This window comes from Emiliania huxleyi, assembly GCF_000372725.1.
Source record: "Emiliania huxleyi CCMP1516 unplaced genomic scaffold EMIHUscaffold_7, whole genome shotgun sequence".
NCBI lineage: Eukaryota > Haptophyta > Isochrysidales > Noelaerhabdaceae > Emiliania > Emiliania huxleyi.
In genome coordinates, this window is record NW_005196756.1 from 864,376 (window position 1) to 880,029 (window position 15,654).

The window sequence follows — 15,654 nt, forward strand, 5'->3', positions numbered from 1 at the left end:
CACACCACCAAGCACCAGAGATGGAGCGAGGAGACAGGACACACGGGAAGAGGGGTCTCCCTGAAGAGGTGGAGAGCCGAGGCCCGAGAGGCGCAAAATTCTGGCAGAAACTTGTTAGCAGCCTGGCGGTGCGGAGGTCGAGGCCTGGTGCGCAGAGGAAATGTAGATGGCGTACTGGCCGAGGAAGACGTCCTCGCAAATGTCGACGCCATGGTCGGTGCCCGAGGCGCAAGCACCCGACGCCGGAACAGTGTTGGGGCCGGTCGGCGTGATCATCGTGGCGACGTCGAACCAGTAGTCGCAGCTCTCTTGAGTGCCGGCCTGTGCGCTGTTGACGTGGTTGGTGCAGTAGTGCATCCCGAGGCCCTGCGTCTTGTCGTGGTTGTCATTCTCAAGCTCGAGGTACTGGCCATCGAGGGCGATGCGGGCCATGTTAGTGTCATAGTAGAAGTTGAAGTAGACATCACCGCCACTCTGCCAGAAGATGGGGTCCTTTTCCTTGTTGGAAAGGCTCGTGGGAATGAATTCCTTCACCGGCCCGCCGGAGGTCACCTTGGTCCGGTAGTCGTTCTGGAAGTGGTCGAGCAAATCTTTCCCGGTGTGGCCAAGTGCAAACGCCCAGGTCTTGTACGCCTCGCAAGCCCCGTCCTGGTGGCGCACGATGGCCATGTGGTTGGCGGTCTTCTGAAAGACCGTCTGGTCCTTGTAGTCGGCCTTGAGCGCCCCTTTTGCGTCTGAGTAGGCAATGTCGGAGTCCCAGTAGGTGAATTTGCCCGCCGCAATTTGCCCGGCGTAAGGGCTGGTGCCACCATACGCGCCAGAACCGTGGCCGTCGCTCGAGTGAATGTTCATTGCCAGTTCCCAGCCCCCGGGGGAGTCGGGGGTGCCGTCGCTGTCACAATCCACTTCGGACAAGTGCCGCGCGGGGTAGCCGAACGCAGCCTCGGCACCCGGTCCGCCGCCCTTGTCGTCACCGTCATCCACCGTCGAGGCCTCGCCGGCGGCAAGAAGAAGCCCCCCGGCGGCCGGCCTCTTGCTGTAGAAGCGAGAAAAGGCAAACTCGACCGAATCGCCAGAAGGAAGCTCGTAATCCTTGGCGGCGCCCTCGATGGCGCCCTCCGCCATTGCCGACGTGCGGAAGCGCCCCTCGGTGGGGTAGACGTCGCGCTTGCCGTTGCGCGGCCCGGACGACGAGAAGCTCTGCCCGACGAGGCCTGCGAGAGGCCATTTCAAGTGGGGGGGGGGGGGTGTGATGGGAGAAAGCTGACAAATAAATGTGCCGGTCGTGTGCGCGAAGCACGCGTCACGGATGGGCGGGCCGCATGCGGTGGCTGTGCGGCGGCGCGAGGGGCTGGCCGCGCCGTGCGTCTGCCCGAGCGTGACTGGCGCAGTGGCGCGAAGGGAGAGGTCGATGCGGTGCTCTGGGCCCGCGATGCGCCCATACGCAAAGTTGCCTCGCGCAGTCGCCTGCCACTCCGGCGTGGTGAAAGTGGCGCTGGAGTGCTTCGTCTCGACGGTGAGGGTGCCGCAGGAGTAGGACCGGCCTGGGCCCAAGAAGAAGTTGCGCTCGCCGCAGAGGCCGGTGATCATGTTTCGCCCCGTGTTGAACTCGCTACGGGATGACATGACATGCATACATTTGCATGTGACATGTGCATGTTGCATGCACATGTCAGCGAGGCTGTCCCGGACTAATCCCCTCTGAGAGCGCGCACTTGAGCTCGTTGGCGCGGAAGACTGCGTGGACGAGCTCGCCCTCCTTTCGGCCCTTTGCGATGAAGTGCGCCTCGGTGATGAAGGAGCCGTCCACAGTCAGCCTGCCGTCGTGGAGCGCGAACGTGGCATCCTGCGGGGAACAGAGCGGCTGGGTGAAGCCTACTGGAGCTTCACTCGCGGCCAAGGACCTCAGCGCAAACCTCAGTCTTGATGTTGATCGCAAAGAACGGGGCGGAGTGGAAGCAGTACATCAGCCTGCGTGGGGCAAGCAGCACATCACCCTGCGAGCATGCGGGCAGCGGGGCGAAGGGACGATCACGCGGTATCACACCCGTTGCGACCGCGAAAGTCGGCGCGCCCCCCACGAGCGAACGACAGGTGCGGATCTTTGATGCCCTCGACAACGGCATCACAATCAACTGCCTCGGTGCGTCGTCGTATTTCGCGCCCGGTCGCTTTGAGTTGACCGAGTTCTGTAGCCTGGGCCGCCAACTGCTTCTTCAGCTCCCTGGCCTCCGCCTCCTGGGCCGCAGTCCGCTTCGCCATATTTGACTCCATCTCCAACATCTTAGCGTTCATGCGTTCAATCATCTGCGCAGCCTGCGCGGCCTTCTCGACCGCGGCAGCTAGTTGCACGCGCGAGACCTTGTCATCTCCCCGCACCCAACAATGAGAGGCAAGGCCGATGAACAGCACCCACAAGGGTGCTCTGCCTCGCATGACGCCCGAGTCGGCGATCGCCACGAATGATCCGACGGACCAGCTTATGAAGTTATGAGCAGTCTGCTACGTACGTTCCCGGATTTTGACCGCGAGGAGTTCGAGGCGACTTTGGGCTACTCGCGGTCCATACAGACGTCCAGGCGTGACTGAAATTGGGCCCCCCACCTGCGCACCGCTATCAGTTCCTTTGTTTTTTTCGCTAGTCATGGCGCATGGGCGGGGCTTGCCTTTTTTTTACCCAATGGCAATGCGCAATGGCCGTAACCCAATGGCATCTCCATAAACAAACCTAGGAAACAAAAGAGAGACCTTTCCGCGGCGGCGTCTCCAGTCACCACACGCTCCCCGCGCTGCTGGCAGTAAAGCCGTCGTCGGACGCATTACACACACCTTAGCTTTGGGGCCGGGGGGGGGGGCGGGCGGGGGCTCGTTGGCGGGAAGAGCGAGACCATAAAGAAGAAAAAACGAGTGCTGATGAAAGGTTGGCGCCTGACGAAGCGGTCGGAGGCATAGCAATCACAATACCACAGCTACACCTTTTGGAGGCGCCACGCTCCTGCATCTCTTCCGCATCCGCCCTCCGGATACGCCTCTGCCCCCTCCCACCCTCCCCGCCACGCCGAGCGCCCCTCCCTTTCCCCGCCCGCGCAGCTCTGACATCCAAGGTGCGTGTCGTCATCATCTGTCTCGCGTCCACCCATACCGCGTTGGTGTCCAGCAGGTCATGCAAAATAAATCTCAGAATAACCGATCGGTGTATCACACGCCCATTACAGATCACAGACGCCGCCGGCACGCACTCGCACTTCACACATGCTCAAACACAGCCCCACCAAAGCACAGCCCTGCTCAGAGTAGTCATGGACCGCGCGAAAAAAGAAAAAATCCCAAAAAATCGGCGCCTGCGGCGGGCTGGGGGACCCCATCTCCCCCCCGCATGGGTACCCCCTAGGGCCCTCGCCTCCCCCCAGAGCGACAACGTAGGTCGGCCCGTACAGTCTTATTTCAAACGTCAAAATCTGGTCTCTCTCTCTGAAGCACGGTGCACGCTCATTTCTGCAGTCGTCTACTGTACTTGCGTCGCATTCGGCCGGCAGCCCGCCCGGGCCCCACGCGCCAGCCCACCCCTGACGCTAATCTTAGTCCTGACACTGGCACACGTTTCTGCACATGCTGCCACTGGGAGTACCCCCCCCCCCCCCCAAGTCAGCCAGCCTGCCACCGCTCGTCGCTCCACCCCGCTGTCGCATTCACTTCTTCTCCCCCTGCCCACCCTTCTCCTCCGCCCCCGCCTTCGCATCCTCCGGAGGCGGCGTCCTGCGGCCGATGCATGGATGTGTCAGCAATTCCGCAGTGGTCTAGGAAGCGTGCGGGGAGGGTGGCTAGAAAATGAAGTGTCCAGGAGGTGTCTAGGAGGTGTCTAGGAAGCGCTTAGGGCAGCCGTCACCGCGCGAGTATATCCCGCGCAAACGTGATCTTCTGCTGCAAGTACTCCGAGCCGCCTAGGAAGGTTGGGTGGGAAGTTCCGCGAAGCCTCTCGGAAGCGTCTGCCGCAGTCTTGGTGTTGCCCTTGGCGGGGTCGTTCATTGCGATCATTTTCTCCGCCACCTCGCGCACCTCCTCCTCGCTCGCCTTCCCGCCGACGTTCAGAATCTGCCTCGCCTCGGCCTGTGCGGCCGCGCTGCCAGCCGCGCGACCCGACCCCCGGCTCGCCGCCTGCCCCCCATCCTTGAGCGCCTGCTGGTAGGCCTCGAGGAACGCGCGCCCCACCACCCCGCTCCCTGCCATCACCAGGTTGGCGAGCAGGCGGATGATCGGCGCGCCGACCCCGCCCGAGCCGTGCCGCACCGGGAGAAAGGCGGGCGACGCCAGCCTCGGCAGCCCGACTCTGCGCGGCGCGAGTGCCAGCGCGGTCGGCCGAGGGAGCCGTGTCGTGGCTAGCAGACCTCTCCGCATGTGTGCGTGGAGTCGGGCGCCTTGCTGGAATTACTTTTTTTGGTGTGCCGGTGATAGTACTAGCACGCGCCAGTTCGCACCTGTGTCGAGCCTGTCTGCTGTGAGAGAGAGTTGTTTTGTTTAAATACTTTTTTTATAGGAAGCCTGCAGGAAGCCGAGCCCGGAGGGAGCTCGGGAATTTTTCGAATTTTCGTGGATTTTTCGCGAGTGAGCATCGTGCTCCACACGTGATGAGCATCGCTGCTGCTCGCCACCCCGGACTGGACCACTACAGGGTAGGGCAAAGCGCCATACCTGTTGCTTTCGGAACCATGCGTGGTGAGAATGTCCACACACCTGCGGCTTGGGCGAGGGAGCCGCCACCGAGTGGAAGTGCGAGCGCGTGCACCACATCTCGTATCTCTTTTCTCGGCGGTGCCTGTTCTCACACGAAAACTAGGGCCCCCCACACCGGTGCGTGGTCGAGTCATTATAAGTGACCTGCCGCGGTGCTCGACCACGCACCAGGCAGGGGGGCCTGACCGAGGTGACTACCCGCAGCAGGATACTCTCTGGTCGCATCTAAACAATGGGAGTGCTCGCGGGAGAGTGATTGCTCCGCGGGAGAGGGAGCAGCTGCACGAAGCGGTGGTTTACCTATGGTGCAGACCGCGAATATAGCGGGCAGGGCTAGAGGGATAGAGAGGCCGCCAACGTCAGAGGCTCTCAGACACCGACACGTGTCGAGGCTGCAGAGAGGCCGTGCCACGAGCAAAGCTGCAGCAGCCTTCGCCGGAGAGAGAGCTCGGATAGAGAGCGAATAGTAGAGTCGCGGCATCTCACACCTACAGCTGAGGAAGCTTCGGTGGCAGACCCGAGCCCACAGCGCAAACGCCAAGCTCAGCTCAGGACAGCCTCCGGCTCGCGCAGGACAACCTCCAACTCAGCTGCGCTCCTGCCACCACGTCAACCGCACCGACAAAGACGAGAACAGCACGCGAAAGCCAAGCCTGCGTGCCGACTCCCAGCGACTCCGCAGGCGCCGCTGGTGAAAGTCGAGCGTGTCACTCGCCGGCAATCTTTTCTCTTTTTATTTGTTAAACACCGTCCCTGCGGCGCGAGCTGTCATCAGATTTGCTGCTACGCTGTGAATGAATGAAACTTCCCAGCTGGACGTCAGTATGGGGGGCTTGTTCGGTGCATTCGGTTCACACCGTATACATCTCGGTTTACCTACCTACCTCGACACGTGGCTCCGGCTGCGCACCGTTCCCGCCTCGGCCGTGTGGGACACTAGATCCACGCCAGCGCTCATCCGACAGGCCAACGGGCAGCCCTTCTCACAGGAGATCGCCCCTCGACGCTCCGACGAAGCTAGGACGGGGAACGACGCCGTCGTGGCGATGCGGGCCGCGCTGAACGGCCGCGGCAACGCCAAGGTGGTGCGGCTCGGATGCTCGCCCTCGTGTCGAGAGGGGAGGCTGTGCCATGGGGACAGCCTCGCAGCCATGGCGCGAGAGCTCATCGGCGTACGAGACGAGCGGCGCAGAGAGGGGCAGCAACGTGGAGACGCCCCAAAGCCACGCAAGCCGAGGGCAGACAAAGGGGTGCCGAGAGGCCCGCGAGCCCTCAAAGGCACAACGGCATACCAGATCGGGCACCTCAGTCTACTGCGGTTTCGGCACGGGCACGAGAGGCAAGTGTCACAGCGGACCCTCGACGCGGTGCGCGAAGCGCAGGGAGCTGGGGTCGAGCCGTGGAACACGGCAGAGCACGACAAGGCAGTCCACGGCCCAACGCCCGAAGGCGGGACGACGAACCCGATGGAGAGCGAGCCGCCAGCGAGCGAGACGTACGACGACGAGGGAGACGACGAGAGAGATAAGAGCGCCGCGGCGGACGACGAGATGGCCTTTATCGACGATGAGTTCTTCGAGCTTCCCGACGCGGCAACGGAGGGAGAGGCGGAGGGCGGGGGAAGCCAGAGTCAGTACAGCCAACAGAGCCAGGGGGGCGAGAGCGAGGGGAGCCAGAGCAGCCAGGGCAGCCGACGGACAGCGCACCGAAGGTCGCGGACAAATCGACAAGCCGCGGAACGATTCATGGACCGACTCCGTTTCGAACTCCTACAAGGAGGCAGCGGCGGGGACGGACACAGACACCCGGAAGACGCCAACGACGGCGACGAAGATGGAGAGAGGAGCGAGGACGAAGAGATGCCCGACCGCACAACAGAGCCAGGGCCGAGCGAGCAACCACCCGAAACGAGCCATCCAAACGAAGGCAGCCAGACAGACGACGAATTCACAGTGATGGACGTAGAAGAGGAACAGCCAGAGGACGAGGCGCCCCAGCCGCCGAGGAAGCGAGGGCGCTTTGAGAATGAACGTAGCGATTCGATGAGTCAGGGAGGGGGGGCGAGCCAGCAGCATCACGAGGGCGAGGAGCCGATGACGAAGACACAGAGACAGCGCCAACGCCAGCGGAAGCAGGGATCGCACCGGAAGCCACCCGTCAAGTTCAGACGCTAACCGAGAGAATGGTGACAAGAAAGGGGGGACTCCGAACGGCCGAGCATGCCCTCGCATGCCGGACAATTAGGTAGGTCATAGACCTCCCCCCTCCCGATGAACGTGGTTCAGGGTGGGTGTTCTGTTCATAAGTCATAAGGCTACTTACTTGTAACCACGATCGATGCGAGGACGCAAGTCCACCAAACTCGGCCATTCCAACGGCCAGACCGCTCGCTTAAGGCTGATTGGCTAGACGAGCGGTCTACCTCCAACGGGGCTGACTGGCACAACGAGGAGAGGTCATCCGGATGTGGCGGGACGCCGCCGGGCACCTGGTTGCTCTCCTCCGCCAGACAGCCCCTCCCGACGGGGACGCCACCACCCTCGCCCAGGGATCTACAATGCTGTCTTAAGGTCCGACAGGTTCGGCACCGGGCACCGCCTCGGTATACAAAATGCGCTTGCGGGCGGACCCTTACAGATCACAGATCACCTACCTCGGTTTACGCAAATTCCTTGTTTGTGTTTCGCACCCGTAAACGGTGTGCTCCTTTTGGGTCGCATTCCCCTTGTTGTCACCAGTCGCACAACGCAAAGGAGCTAAAATCCCGCTCCTTCCTTAAATCACCTTGTGGCGGGATGCAAGGTTGCCGAAACAAAGATTAGCGCCGCAAAGGGATTTAACCCTGGTAGGTGGACAAAAGTCTGCGTTTTTCGGCCTCCCCTCCCTAACATTAGCCGGCCAAAATGTACCTGACCGGTTAATATTAGGGAGGGGGGGGCGGTCGGGTGTCAGACCTAGCGCTAGGCGTGCGAGGCTGACGTATTTTGGACAATCCACCTACCAGGGTTAAAAGTCGGCGCCACAGATAAGGGGGGTCCTCGAAGACCGGGAATGGCGGCGGCTCCGGCTCCCTCGGCTGGCAGCGGCCACGAGGAGTGGTTTGACCCGCCGTCTCCAGGTGTCGTGAACCAGGTGTGTTTATAAACTCTTAGTTAGTCCGCGTTTATAGGGGTCCCGTACCACGCGGAATCGGCCCTATCCAGTGCTCAAGTGCTCAAGTCCGCGTTTATAACATTCACACACTGCACTAGAGTGAGGCCCTCGACGGGCCCCGCCCCCAATGGGGCGGGGTTGAATGGGCTACAGGCTAGCCTGTAGCGCTGGCGTGGCGTTGACATGAGCACAAAGTTGCTAATGTGCGTAGACGAACAAAAAGTAGGGTTGAATTCGTCCACGTAAGGCTTGGTGAGTGCTTGGGGTGGCCTCAGGCATCCCCAAGGGAGTCGCAGCGGTGCCCCAAAAGCAGCTTTTAGCGATTGTCGAACCTCGAAGCGCGTTCGTTTGAAGAAAGGCACACGGTACTATCGCCTATCGGGCCACGGGCGTCGGGTCACCGGGAAACGAAAATTCGACACTTTGAGGGGTGAGAGCATAGCTAGAGTTAAGCCCTTGAAGGGCCCCGCCCCCAATGGGGGCGGGGTTGAATGGGCTGGCGCTGGCGTGGCGTTGACATGAGCACGAAGTTGCTAATGTGGGTAGACGAACAAAAAGTAGGGTTGAATTCGTCCACGTAAGGCTTGGCCTTGGGGACTGGTTGGGGTGGCCTCAGGCATCTCCAAGGGAGTCGCAGCGGTGCCCCATAAGCATCTTAGCGATTGTCGAACCTCGAAGTGCGTTCGTTTGAAGAAAGGCACACGGTACTATCGCCTATCGGGCCACCGGTGTCGGGTCACCAGTACTAAACAAAAATTCGACACTTTGAGGGGTGAGAGCATACAGTATTGTGGCATATCATGTCACATAAGGTCAAGCTTGACCGCAGAAGCATCAAGAAGCGGATACTCCAGCTCGACTGTGCCGGCAATGCTGCCTCCTCACGCCGGCTGGCTGCCAGCAGCCGTCGCGGCCCGTGGCGTGCACCAGAGAGGGAGAGAGGTCGAGTCCGCGTGGCTCAGGCCGGCCAGAAGGTGTGTGGCGACGGCACCGTGGCAGGAGTGCGGAGAAGAGCTCGCCGAACGCGAGCAGCGGAAGGCCGAAGTGTGCCAGCGCGAGAGCCTCGCGAACGGGTGCAGAAAAAGCTCGCCGTGACACGATGCCGGGCGGTGGTGGTGCTCTGGCGGCTGTGCACAGTGGGAAACGTCAGGCTGCAACAGGGCAGCACGATGGTCGTGCCCCGCTGCAGCCTGGCCTGACATGCACAGGGCGAACAGAGACGGTACTATCGCCTGGCGCTCGTCTGGGCAAACTTTGACCGCCGCCACAGCTCGCCACGAGCACGCAGCGACAAAATGATGACCGTGTCGAAGTTGAGGCTGGTCGAGAGAAAGAGGCTGCCATGCGAGCCGGCAACTGGCTGGCTCGGCGTGGACAGCCGGCGGCGACTTTTTGCCGAAGAGCGTGCCTGCCGAAGAGCGAGTCTGACTCAAAGTGCACGGAGTGGGCGCCGCCGACCGTCGGGAGGAGTCCGATGGGTGCCAGGACGATCCAGAGAGCGATGAAGGCGCAAATTGCGCCGCCGAAAGTGGCGGTAGAGGCCAGGCGGTGCGCGTGGGCCGGTCGGGCCACGTCCCGGGGCGAGCGATCGAGGGCCGCGGGGCTCGCCCCGTCGGCCGAGCGGTGCGAACGGCCGGTCGCCCGCTTCGGGTTGGACCCGCCGGGTGGTCCGGCGGCGGATTGCATGGCCGGGCGGGCCTCCGGGAGGCAGCCGGGGCTGCGACAGGGGCAGGGCAGAAAATCCCATTCGGAGAGCGTGTAGCGCGACCCGGTTGCTACTTTCAATGATAGGGAAAAGTGGATTTTTCGCGAGTGAGCGCTCCAGGCCGCTGGCCCGCTGGTGCTGGGCATGTCCTCCGAGCCACCGCCACTCTACAAGCCTGAGCTGCTCGAGCCGAAGAAGAAGCTCACCCTGCTGCAGCACTGCTACAAGGAGCCATGGATTCCGTTCGGTGCGGCGCGCCCCGGTCGACTCTTCGGCGGGTTGTAGCGCTGTCATAATCCATCCGCGAACGCTGTTCGGACCATTCGGCCGCCGCTGCCGCCGTCACACACCCGGCCGGCGGAGCCCTGCCTCGCGCCGACGCCGCCTGCCTCTGCGGGCAGGATGCTTGGTCACCGTCGGGGCGCTCTGTACGGGCCTCGCTGGCTTCATCCAGGGGGACCAGAAGCTGATGCAGCGGATGATGCGCATGCGTGTCGTAGCGCAGGGGGCGACGGTGCGTATACGGCTGAATCCTGCGCCTGTTGTTCCGCTTCTCACCCCGCGGCCCCATGGCAGGTGCTGGCGATGGTGGTGGGCGTGGCTTCACAGGCGCTTCACTCTCCCCGCAGATAGAAAGGAAGTCCAAGACTGGACATACGCCTCGCTTTCCCCGCAGGCGGCGAGTCAGCTATCGGGCGACAAGGAGAGCGTAAAGCTCTCCGGCAAGTAGGAGCGACGCTCAAGGGGTTTTCGTGCAGTCTGAGGGGAGTCCAGAGAGCGAGAGAGGAGGGAGGAGGAGGGGAGAGGGAGAGCGTGCCCGCGCGAGCCGCGAGTCTCGTGAAGCGTGGTGCCACGATACATAAATCCAAATTGTGATCGCACGCCTAGTCGGCTGTGCTCCCAACCTCGGGGGTGCCGGCCGGCTGGGGCTGCTGAGCGTTGCTGCTGCGGTGTGCGTCGTCTCTCGTGTCAGCCGACGTGTGGCATGCGCGTTGCGCGCAGGTTGCGCTCGATCTGCCATGCCATCGGCCGATGCGGGGCCCGCGCGCGCGCGAGGACTGCCGTGGTCTGCCGACTCGCCCCCTCATTCGCCGTAACACAACGCATAAAATATCACCTTATCAGCCTACAACAGCGGCAACCGAGCCAACACCGGCTAGTGCTTCACAGCCTCCAGTGCCCCGCGCTTCATGCTACGTGGCGGCTCTTTTGCTTACGCGGCTTGTTGCTCGGGGCTGGAGCGCTCCTCCGCTTGAGGCCGCCGCTTGCCTTGCGAGCGTCGCCACTCATCATCCCCCGCAGGGCGCGGCTCTTCTCCCCACGCCCAACCGCCTTGCCCGCCCCCTGCCGCGGCCGCGGCGCGTCCTCCTCCGCCAGTCTCGCCGCCGAGGCGCCGCTCTGCTCGGTGCGCTGCTCCGCCCTCCGCTGCAGCCCGTACAGCGCCTGCCGGTTCGCCTCGGCGGTGCGCGGGTCGGCCGCGAGATCAAAGAGGCGCTCGCTCAGCTCGCACAGGAGGCGGGGCAGCGGGGCGCCCTCGCCACCCTCGCCGTTGCCCGCGCCGGCCTCGCCCTCCTCGCCGGCCTCGCCCTCCGCGCCGGCCTCAATCAGCGGGTTCAGCAGCTGCTCGGTGCCGCGCTGCAGCACGTGCGGGTCTGCGACTGCTCCGAGGAGCAGCAGCGGGGGATCGAGGAGGGCCATCCACACGGCGGGCGCCGCGTCGGCTGGGAGCTCGCCCCGCAGCGCCGTCAGGTACTGGTCCAGCCCGAACAGCTGCACGCCGCGCGGTGCGCCGCTCGCGAAGAGGCCGTCTTGCAGCAACGCGGCGAAGGCGGTGGCCGACTGCTCGTCGAGGGCGTCGGCGCAGAGGGCGCGGAGGGAATGGCGCAGCGCGAGGCGCATCAGCATGTAAAACTTGTCCAGCCGCAGCCGGTCGATGCCATGCCACTCGCGCGCCATCGTCCTCCAAAACACTCGTGTGAACAGCGGCCGCTTCTCCGCCGGCAGCGCGTGCACGAGTGCAGAGAGGCGCTCGGCGAGGTCGGCCTGCACGGGACGCTTGTCCGAGTGCCACATGCAGTAGAAGAGCGCCTTCCACACCTTGGACAGCTCGAGCTCGGTCAGGCTGTGCGCCTGCCGCAGGTAGCGGGTCACCGCCTTGACGGCGTCGTCACGGATGCTCTTGTCTGTGGCGCGGCGGCGGGCGGGCGTGAGGCGAGGGAGAGAAAGCGACACGGCGCTCGGGAGGCGCCTCACCGCTGGAGGCGAGCTGCTTTCCGAATTTGGGCGGTTGGCCACCCATCTGTGTTAGTGCCAATGCTCGCCTGTCCCCGTGTCCCGTGCCTATCAGATATAGTAAGACCGTCAAATTCTTTCGGCGCGCTGGTGTCGCAAGGGGGCTGAAGGCTCGGGCTGGACGCTCGAGGTGTCGGCCGACAGCAGCGGCGGCGGCGGAGCGCCCGCAGGCACGAGCCCGTTGGGCTGGTGGTACAACACCTCAGCCCACCCGGCCGGGCCACTCGGGCAGGTCGAGCTCCCAGGCGAGCGCGTACGCTTCGCGCATTTTGGTCACGCCCTCGGCCGCAGCGTTCGCGTCACACAGAGCTTCGCCCTCGATGTAGAGGAGGACAGCGGGAAGCCGGTTACACACACACACACACACACACACACACACGGAAGCCGGTTAGCCTTGTCGGTCGGAGCCCACGGGGTGGTGAACTCGGCCATGGTTGTGGCGAGGTGTGCACTGCAATCGTGAGACTGTTCCAAGGCACTGATGGGACTGTTTCTTTCACATAAATAAATAAATACAACGGACATCCCAAGCTAGGGCTGGGTCGAGGACAGACACGTCCCCACCTTTGCAGGATTTTGCAAAAGCGAGGGGGGAGGGCGCAGAAACACGTACCTTCCCGTAGCGCGGCGCAATTTTCTTCTTCGCGCTGGCTGTCAATGGTATATTGCAAAATGCTGCGGCTTCTCTTCCGCGCCGATCAACACACCACGCCCTCCAAAGGCGGGGCCGTCGAGGCGTGGGTGCGCGACGAGATGGACAAGCTCGAGTCTCGTCGCGAGCGCCCAGACGAGACGGCCTGGGAAGTTGAGACGCGGGGCAGCAAGGCTCGGCGCGAAGCGGACGCCGCAGGCCTCGCGTCGCTGCCGCCCGAGCTGCTGCAGTTCGTGTGGGAGCACTCCACCGCCCGCGACCTCGCCCGCTTGGCGCTCACGAATGCTTATTGGGCACTCGCCGTTGCGCCCGCACGCCGCGACTTCTGGCAGAAGCACGATGAGATGTGCGTTGCGCTGAAGAGCGCCCGCAGCTTCGAAGACATGGAGGCTGCGTCTCAGATCTGCGCGTCGAGCACGCTGGGGATCAAGGCTCATCGCGACCTCATGCACATCGGCCTGCGCCACTTTCGAGACGAGGAGCGCTTCGCTGAGCTGCAGCAGCAAGAGGTGGCTTCACCTCCGTACTCAGCATTGCGCGCACTCAACATCGACGGCATCAACGCGTCGGACGCCATCGCGCGGCTGGAGTGCGCGAAACAGCATTTGGTGGTCCGCGAGCGTTGGCTGATCGATGACAATCCACGCTTTCCGCTGAGCGTGGTCTCAATGGCTGAGAGTGATCTCGTCGTCGCGACCACCCTGCGACTGCTGCCCTCCGCGCTGATGGGCGTGTGCATGGACATCCTGCAAGTTTCTCCGCATCGGGGGCCGGCTGCACTCATCAGCTCCGCTCTCAGCCGCAACCTGCACCGCACCCTTTGGGATGGCCCGCTGCTCACGCAGCTGCTCGAGGAGGCGGTCGAGGTGATGACAGGTGAGGACGACTCCGAGACAGTGGTCGTGTCCAGCCTTCTCGGGCGGCTGCCGTTCGAGCAGATCATGTGCGCGGCCAGCTCCTTCAAGCCGCTGAGCGAGCCTGGCAACATGCGCTTCTTCTTCGAGCTCTTCTTTTGCGACACGGATAACGAGCAACCCTACTTTTGCCTCGGGCACTGCAACTTTGGCTACGGTGTCTACGGTGTGAGGACGCTCTGCGAGGCAATCGACGCCCGGGCTCTGGCCGAGCTCATTGCCATCACGGTTGAAGAGGAGGTCGAGCACAAGATGAACGACCAGGACTACGATTACGACTTCCCGCCCGACTACCACCAGCTGACGGTCGACCTACTGCGCCGCTGGGTGGAGGCCAACAATTTCCCCAAGTCGCAGCTGCCGCGCGAGGAGGAAGACGCCTTCATCGGCATTCTCACGTCGCTCCCAGACGTCATCAAGAATGAGATTTCGCGCGACGCGCTCTCCTGGGTGCTCGGATGCAGCCGGCTGCCCGCGGCGGCGAAGCGGATCTGCAGCGGGCTTGCCTGAAACCCAGCCATGTCATGAAGACGTTTCATTGGCGCCCGCACAAGCGAGTCGCGAGCCGCGACGGCAAACGCGCGAGACATGGCGCGCATGATGGAGCGAGAGAGTAAAGGAAGGGGACCGAGCACGCGCGAAGTGGGAGTCTATGCGCGCTGGGACTGCGCTGGGACCCACACCACACAACTGATCTGCGGGAAACGAATATCGCGTACGGTGAAGTTCAAATAAAATTCAGAGACCCACATGAAAACCGTAGTTGGCACGTCGCGCCCCACATGACGACATGACGCCCCGCTTACCCCGTGGTTACCCCTTACCCGTCCCCCTCTCAGCTCTCTCTCCACACCACAAATACTCACACGACACGCGCCTACTCTCTTACTCGACCACACACTCATCAGCAATGAGACACCCGCCATGACCCACTTTGATGGCGGCTTTTTGGTCTTCAGCCCGGCCGTAAAGACGTAGGTGGGGCCGCGGAACTGCGTCTTGTAGACGGGGCACGCGTACTGGTCTCGGCTCGTGTCAGCCTTCTCCACCGGCACAGCCTTTGGCCTTCAGCAGCGCGCCGAGGTTGCTGATCGACTGGAGCGTGCTCGGGTGCCTGTAGCCGAGCGTCTCTCGCTTCGCCTCCAGCGCCTCGCGGTACAGCGCCTCCGCGCCGTCCAGGTCGCCCTTCTTCTTCAGAAGCGCGCCGAGGTTGTTGTCTTGTTGATCGAGGCGAGCGTGCTCGGGTGCCGAACGCCGAGCGTCTCTCGCTTTGCCTCCAGCGCCTCGCGGTACAGCGCCTCCGCGCCGTCCAGGTCGCCCTGACTCTTCAGCAGCGCACCGAGCTGGTTGATCAGCGCCGACGTCGCCCTCTCCGCCGCCTCCACCCGCTCCAGCGCCGCCCTCCCCTGCCCCGCCAGAGGCAGAGCCCCACGCAGCAACCCAAACACAGCCTTGTTGCACTCGGTCAGGCCAACCTCCCGCTCCAGCTCGCCCAGGATCTGCTCCGTGTCCTTCGGGTTGCGGCACTCCGCCTTGCGCACATCCACCTCGGACAGCTTCTTCGCGATCGAGGCAAAGTCCTCCAACAGCGCCGTCTCAAACGCCTCCTGCTGCTCCGAGCTCATCACCACCTCGAAGCGAGCGCCCTTGAGCACTTATTACTTGATAGGGCCTCCGCATGGTGGTACGGCTCTACGGGACCCCGCGGGCCTCGTGTCGACTGCGTGTCGATCGTGGATTCGTGTGAACGTGTGCCCCCTCACTCTGTAGCGCTACACCGCGGCTCTATCAGAGGCTAGTGCCATTTCACTCTGACACGCTAATCTTGAAAACGTCTCCAACGGAGCTCCGTGTTGCATCCAGCGCCCTCCCCCGCGCTCCCTGCGGCCATGGCCGATGATCCTAGTATGAGAGGTCATCTGGCTACCGCGAGAGCGACCCAACTCGTCGACATCGTCCGATGATGGTGCCTCAAAGTCAGCCTTCGGAGGCTATCGTGGGGTCGAGCCGGCAGTAGCCGTGACATGTGGTTCCACCACCCCTCGTAGGCTTTGCCTCTGATCGCCACCGTTCCCAGGCTGCCTAATGGGATGGAAAGGAAGGCTCGGCGAGCGTATAGAAGCGTGCTCGACCTCGACGTGGCAGCCTGCACGGCAGCGCTGGCGGGCGCGATGAGCGTCGTGCCACCTGACCCGAGACGGGTCGCA

General features: G+C 63.2%; 6 protein-coding genes across 6 annotated transcripts; 3 read left to right on the top strand and 3 right to left on the bottom strand.

The window, feature by feature from the left end:
* Positions 1-3,689: 3,689 nt before the first annotated feature.
* Positions 3,690-4,395, bottom strand: EMIHUDRAFT_198017 (hypothetical protein; the record flags this gene model as incomplete). Its single annotated transcript, XM_005761905.1, has 2 exons — positions 3,690-3,756; positions 3,887-4,395. 2 exons carry the CDS (start codon positions 4,393-4,395, stop codon positions 3,690-3,692), a joined length of 576 nt encoding a protein of 191 aa, XP_005761962.1.
* Positions 4,396-5,777: 1,382 nt separating this feature from the next.
* EMIHUDRAFT_198018 (hypothetical protein) lies at positions 5,778-6,905 on the top strand (the record flags this gene model as incomplete). The annotated part of the gene is made up of 1 exon (XM_005761906.1): positions 5,778-6,905. One exon carries the CDS (start codon positions 5,778-5,780, stop codon positions 6,903-6,905), a length of 1,128 nt encoding a protein of 375 aa, XP_005761963.1.
* Positions 6,906-8,598: 1,693 nt separating this feature from the next.
* EMIHUDRAFT_350653 (hypothetical protein) lies at positions 8,599-9,628 on the top strand. Its single transcript, XM_005761907.1, has one exon. It carries the CDS (start codon positions 8,685-8,687, stop codon positions 9,081-9,083), a length of 399 nt encoding a protein of 132 aa, XP_005761964.1. The 5' UTR covers positions 8,599-8,684; the 3' UTR covers positions 9,084-9,628.
* A 105-nt stretch (positions 9,629-9,733) lies between these two features.
* On the top strand, positions 9,734-10,319 carry EMIHUDRAFT_198020 (hypothetical protein; the record flags this gene model as incomplete). The annotated part of the gene is made up of 3 exons (XM_005761908.1): positions 9,734-9,836; positions 9,991-10,103; positions 10,266-10,319. The coding sequence occupies 3 exons, from the start codon at positions 9,734-9,736 to the stop codon at positions 10,317-10,319; spliced, it is 270 nt and encodes an 89-aa protein (XP_005761965.1).
* Positions 10,320-10,777: 458 nt separating this feature from the next.
* On the bottom strand, positions 10,778-11,888 carry EMIHUDRAFT_96786 (hypothetical protein; the record flags this gene model as incomplete). The annotated part of the gene is made up of 2 exons (XM_005761909.1): positions 10,778-11,772; positions 11,843-11,888. The coding sequence occupies 2 exons, from the start codon at positions 11,886-11,888 to the stop codon at positions 10,778-10,780; spliced, it is 1,041 nt and encodes a 346-aa protein (XP_005761966.1).
* Positions 11,889-14,482: 2,594 nt separating this feature from the next.
* EMIHUDRAFT_198023 (hypothetical protein) lies at positions 14,483-15,072 on the bottom strand (the record flags this gene model as incomplete). The annotated part of the gene is made up of 2 exons (XM_005761910.1): positions 14,483-14,638; positions 14,701-15,072. The coding sequence occupies 2 exons, from the start codon at positions 15,070-15,072 to the stop codon at positions 14,483-14,485; spliced, it is 528 nt and encodes a 175-aa protein (XP_005761967.1).
* Positions 15,073-15,654: the final 582 nt, after the last annotated feature.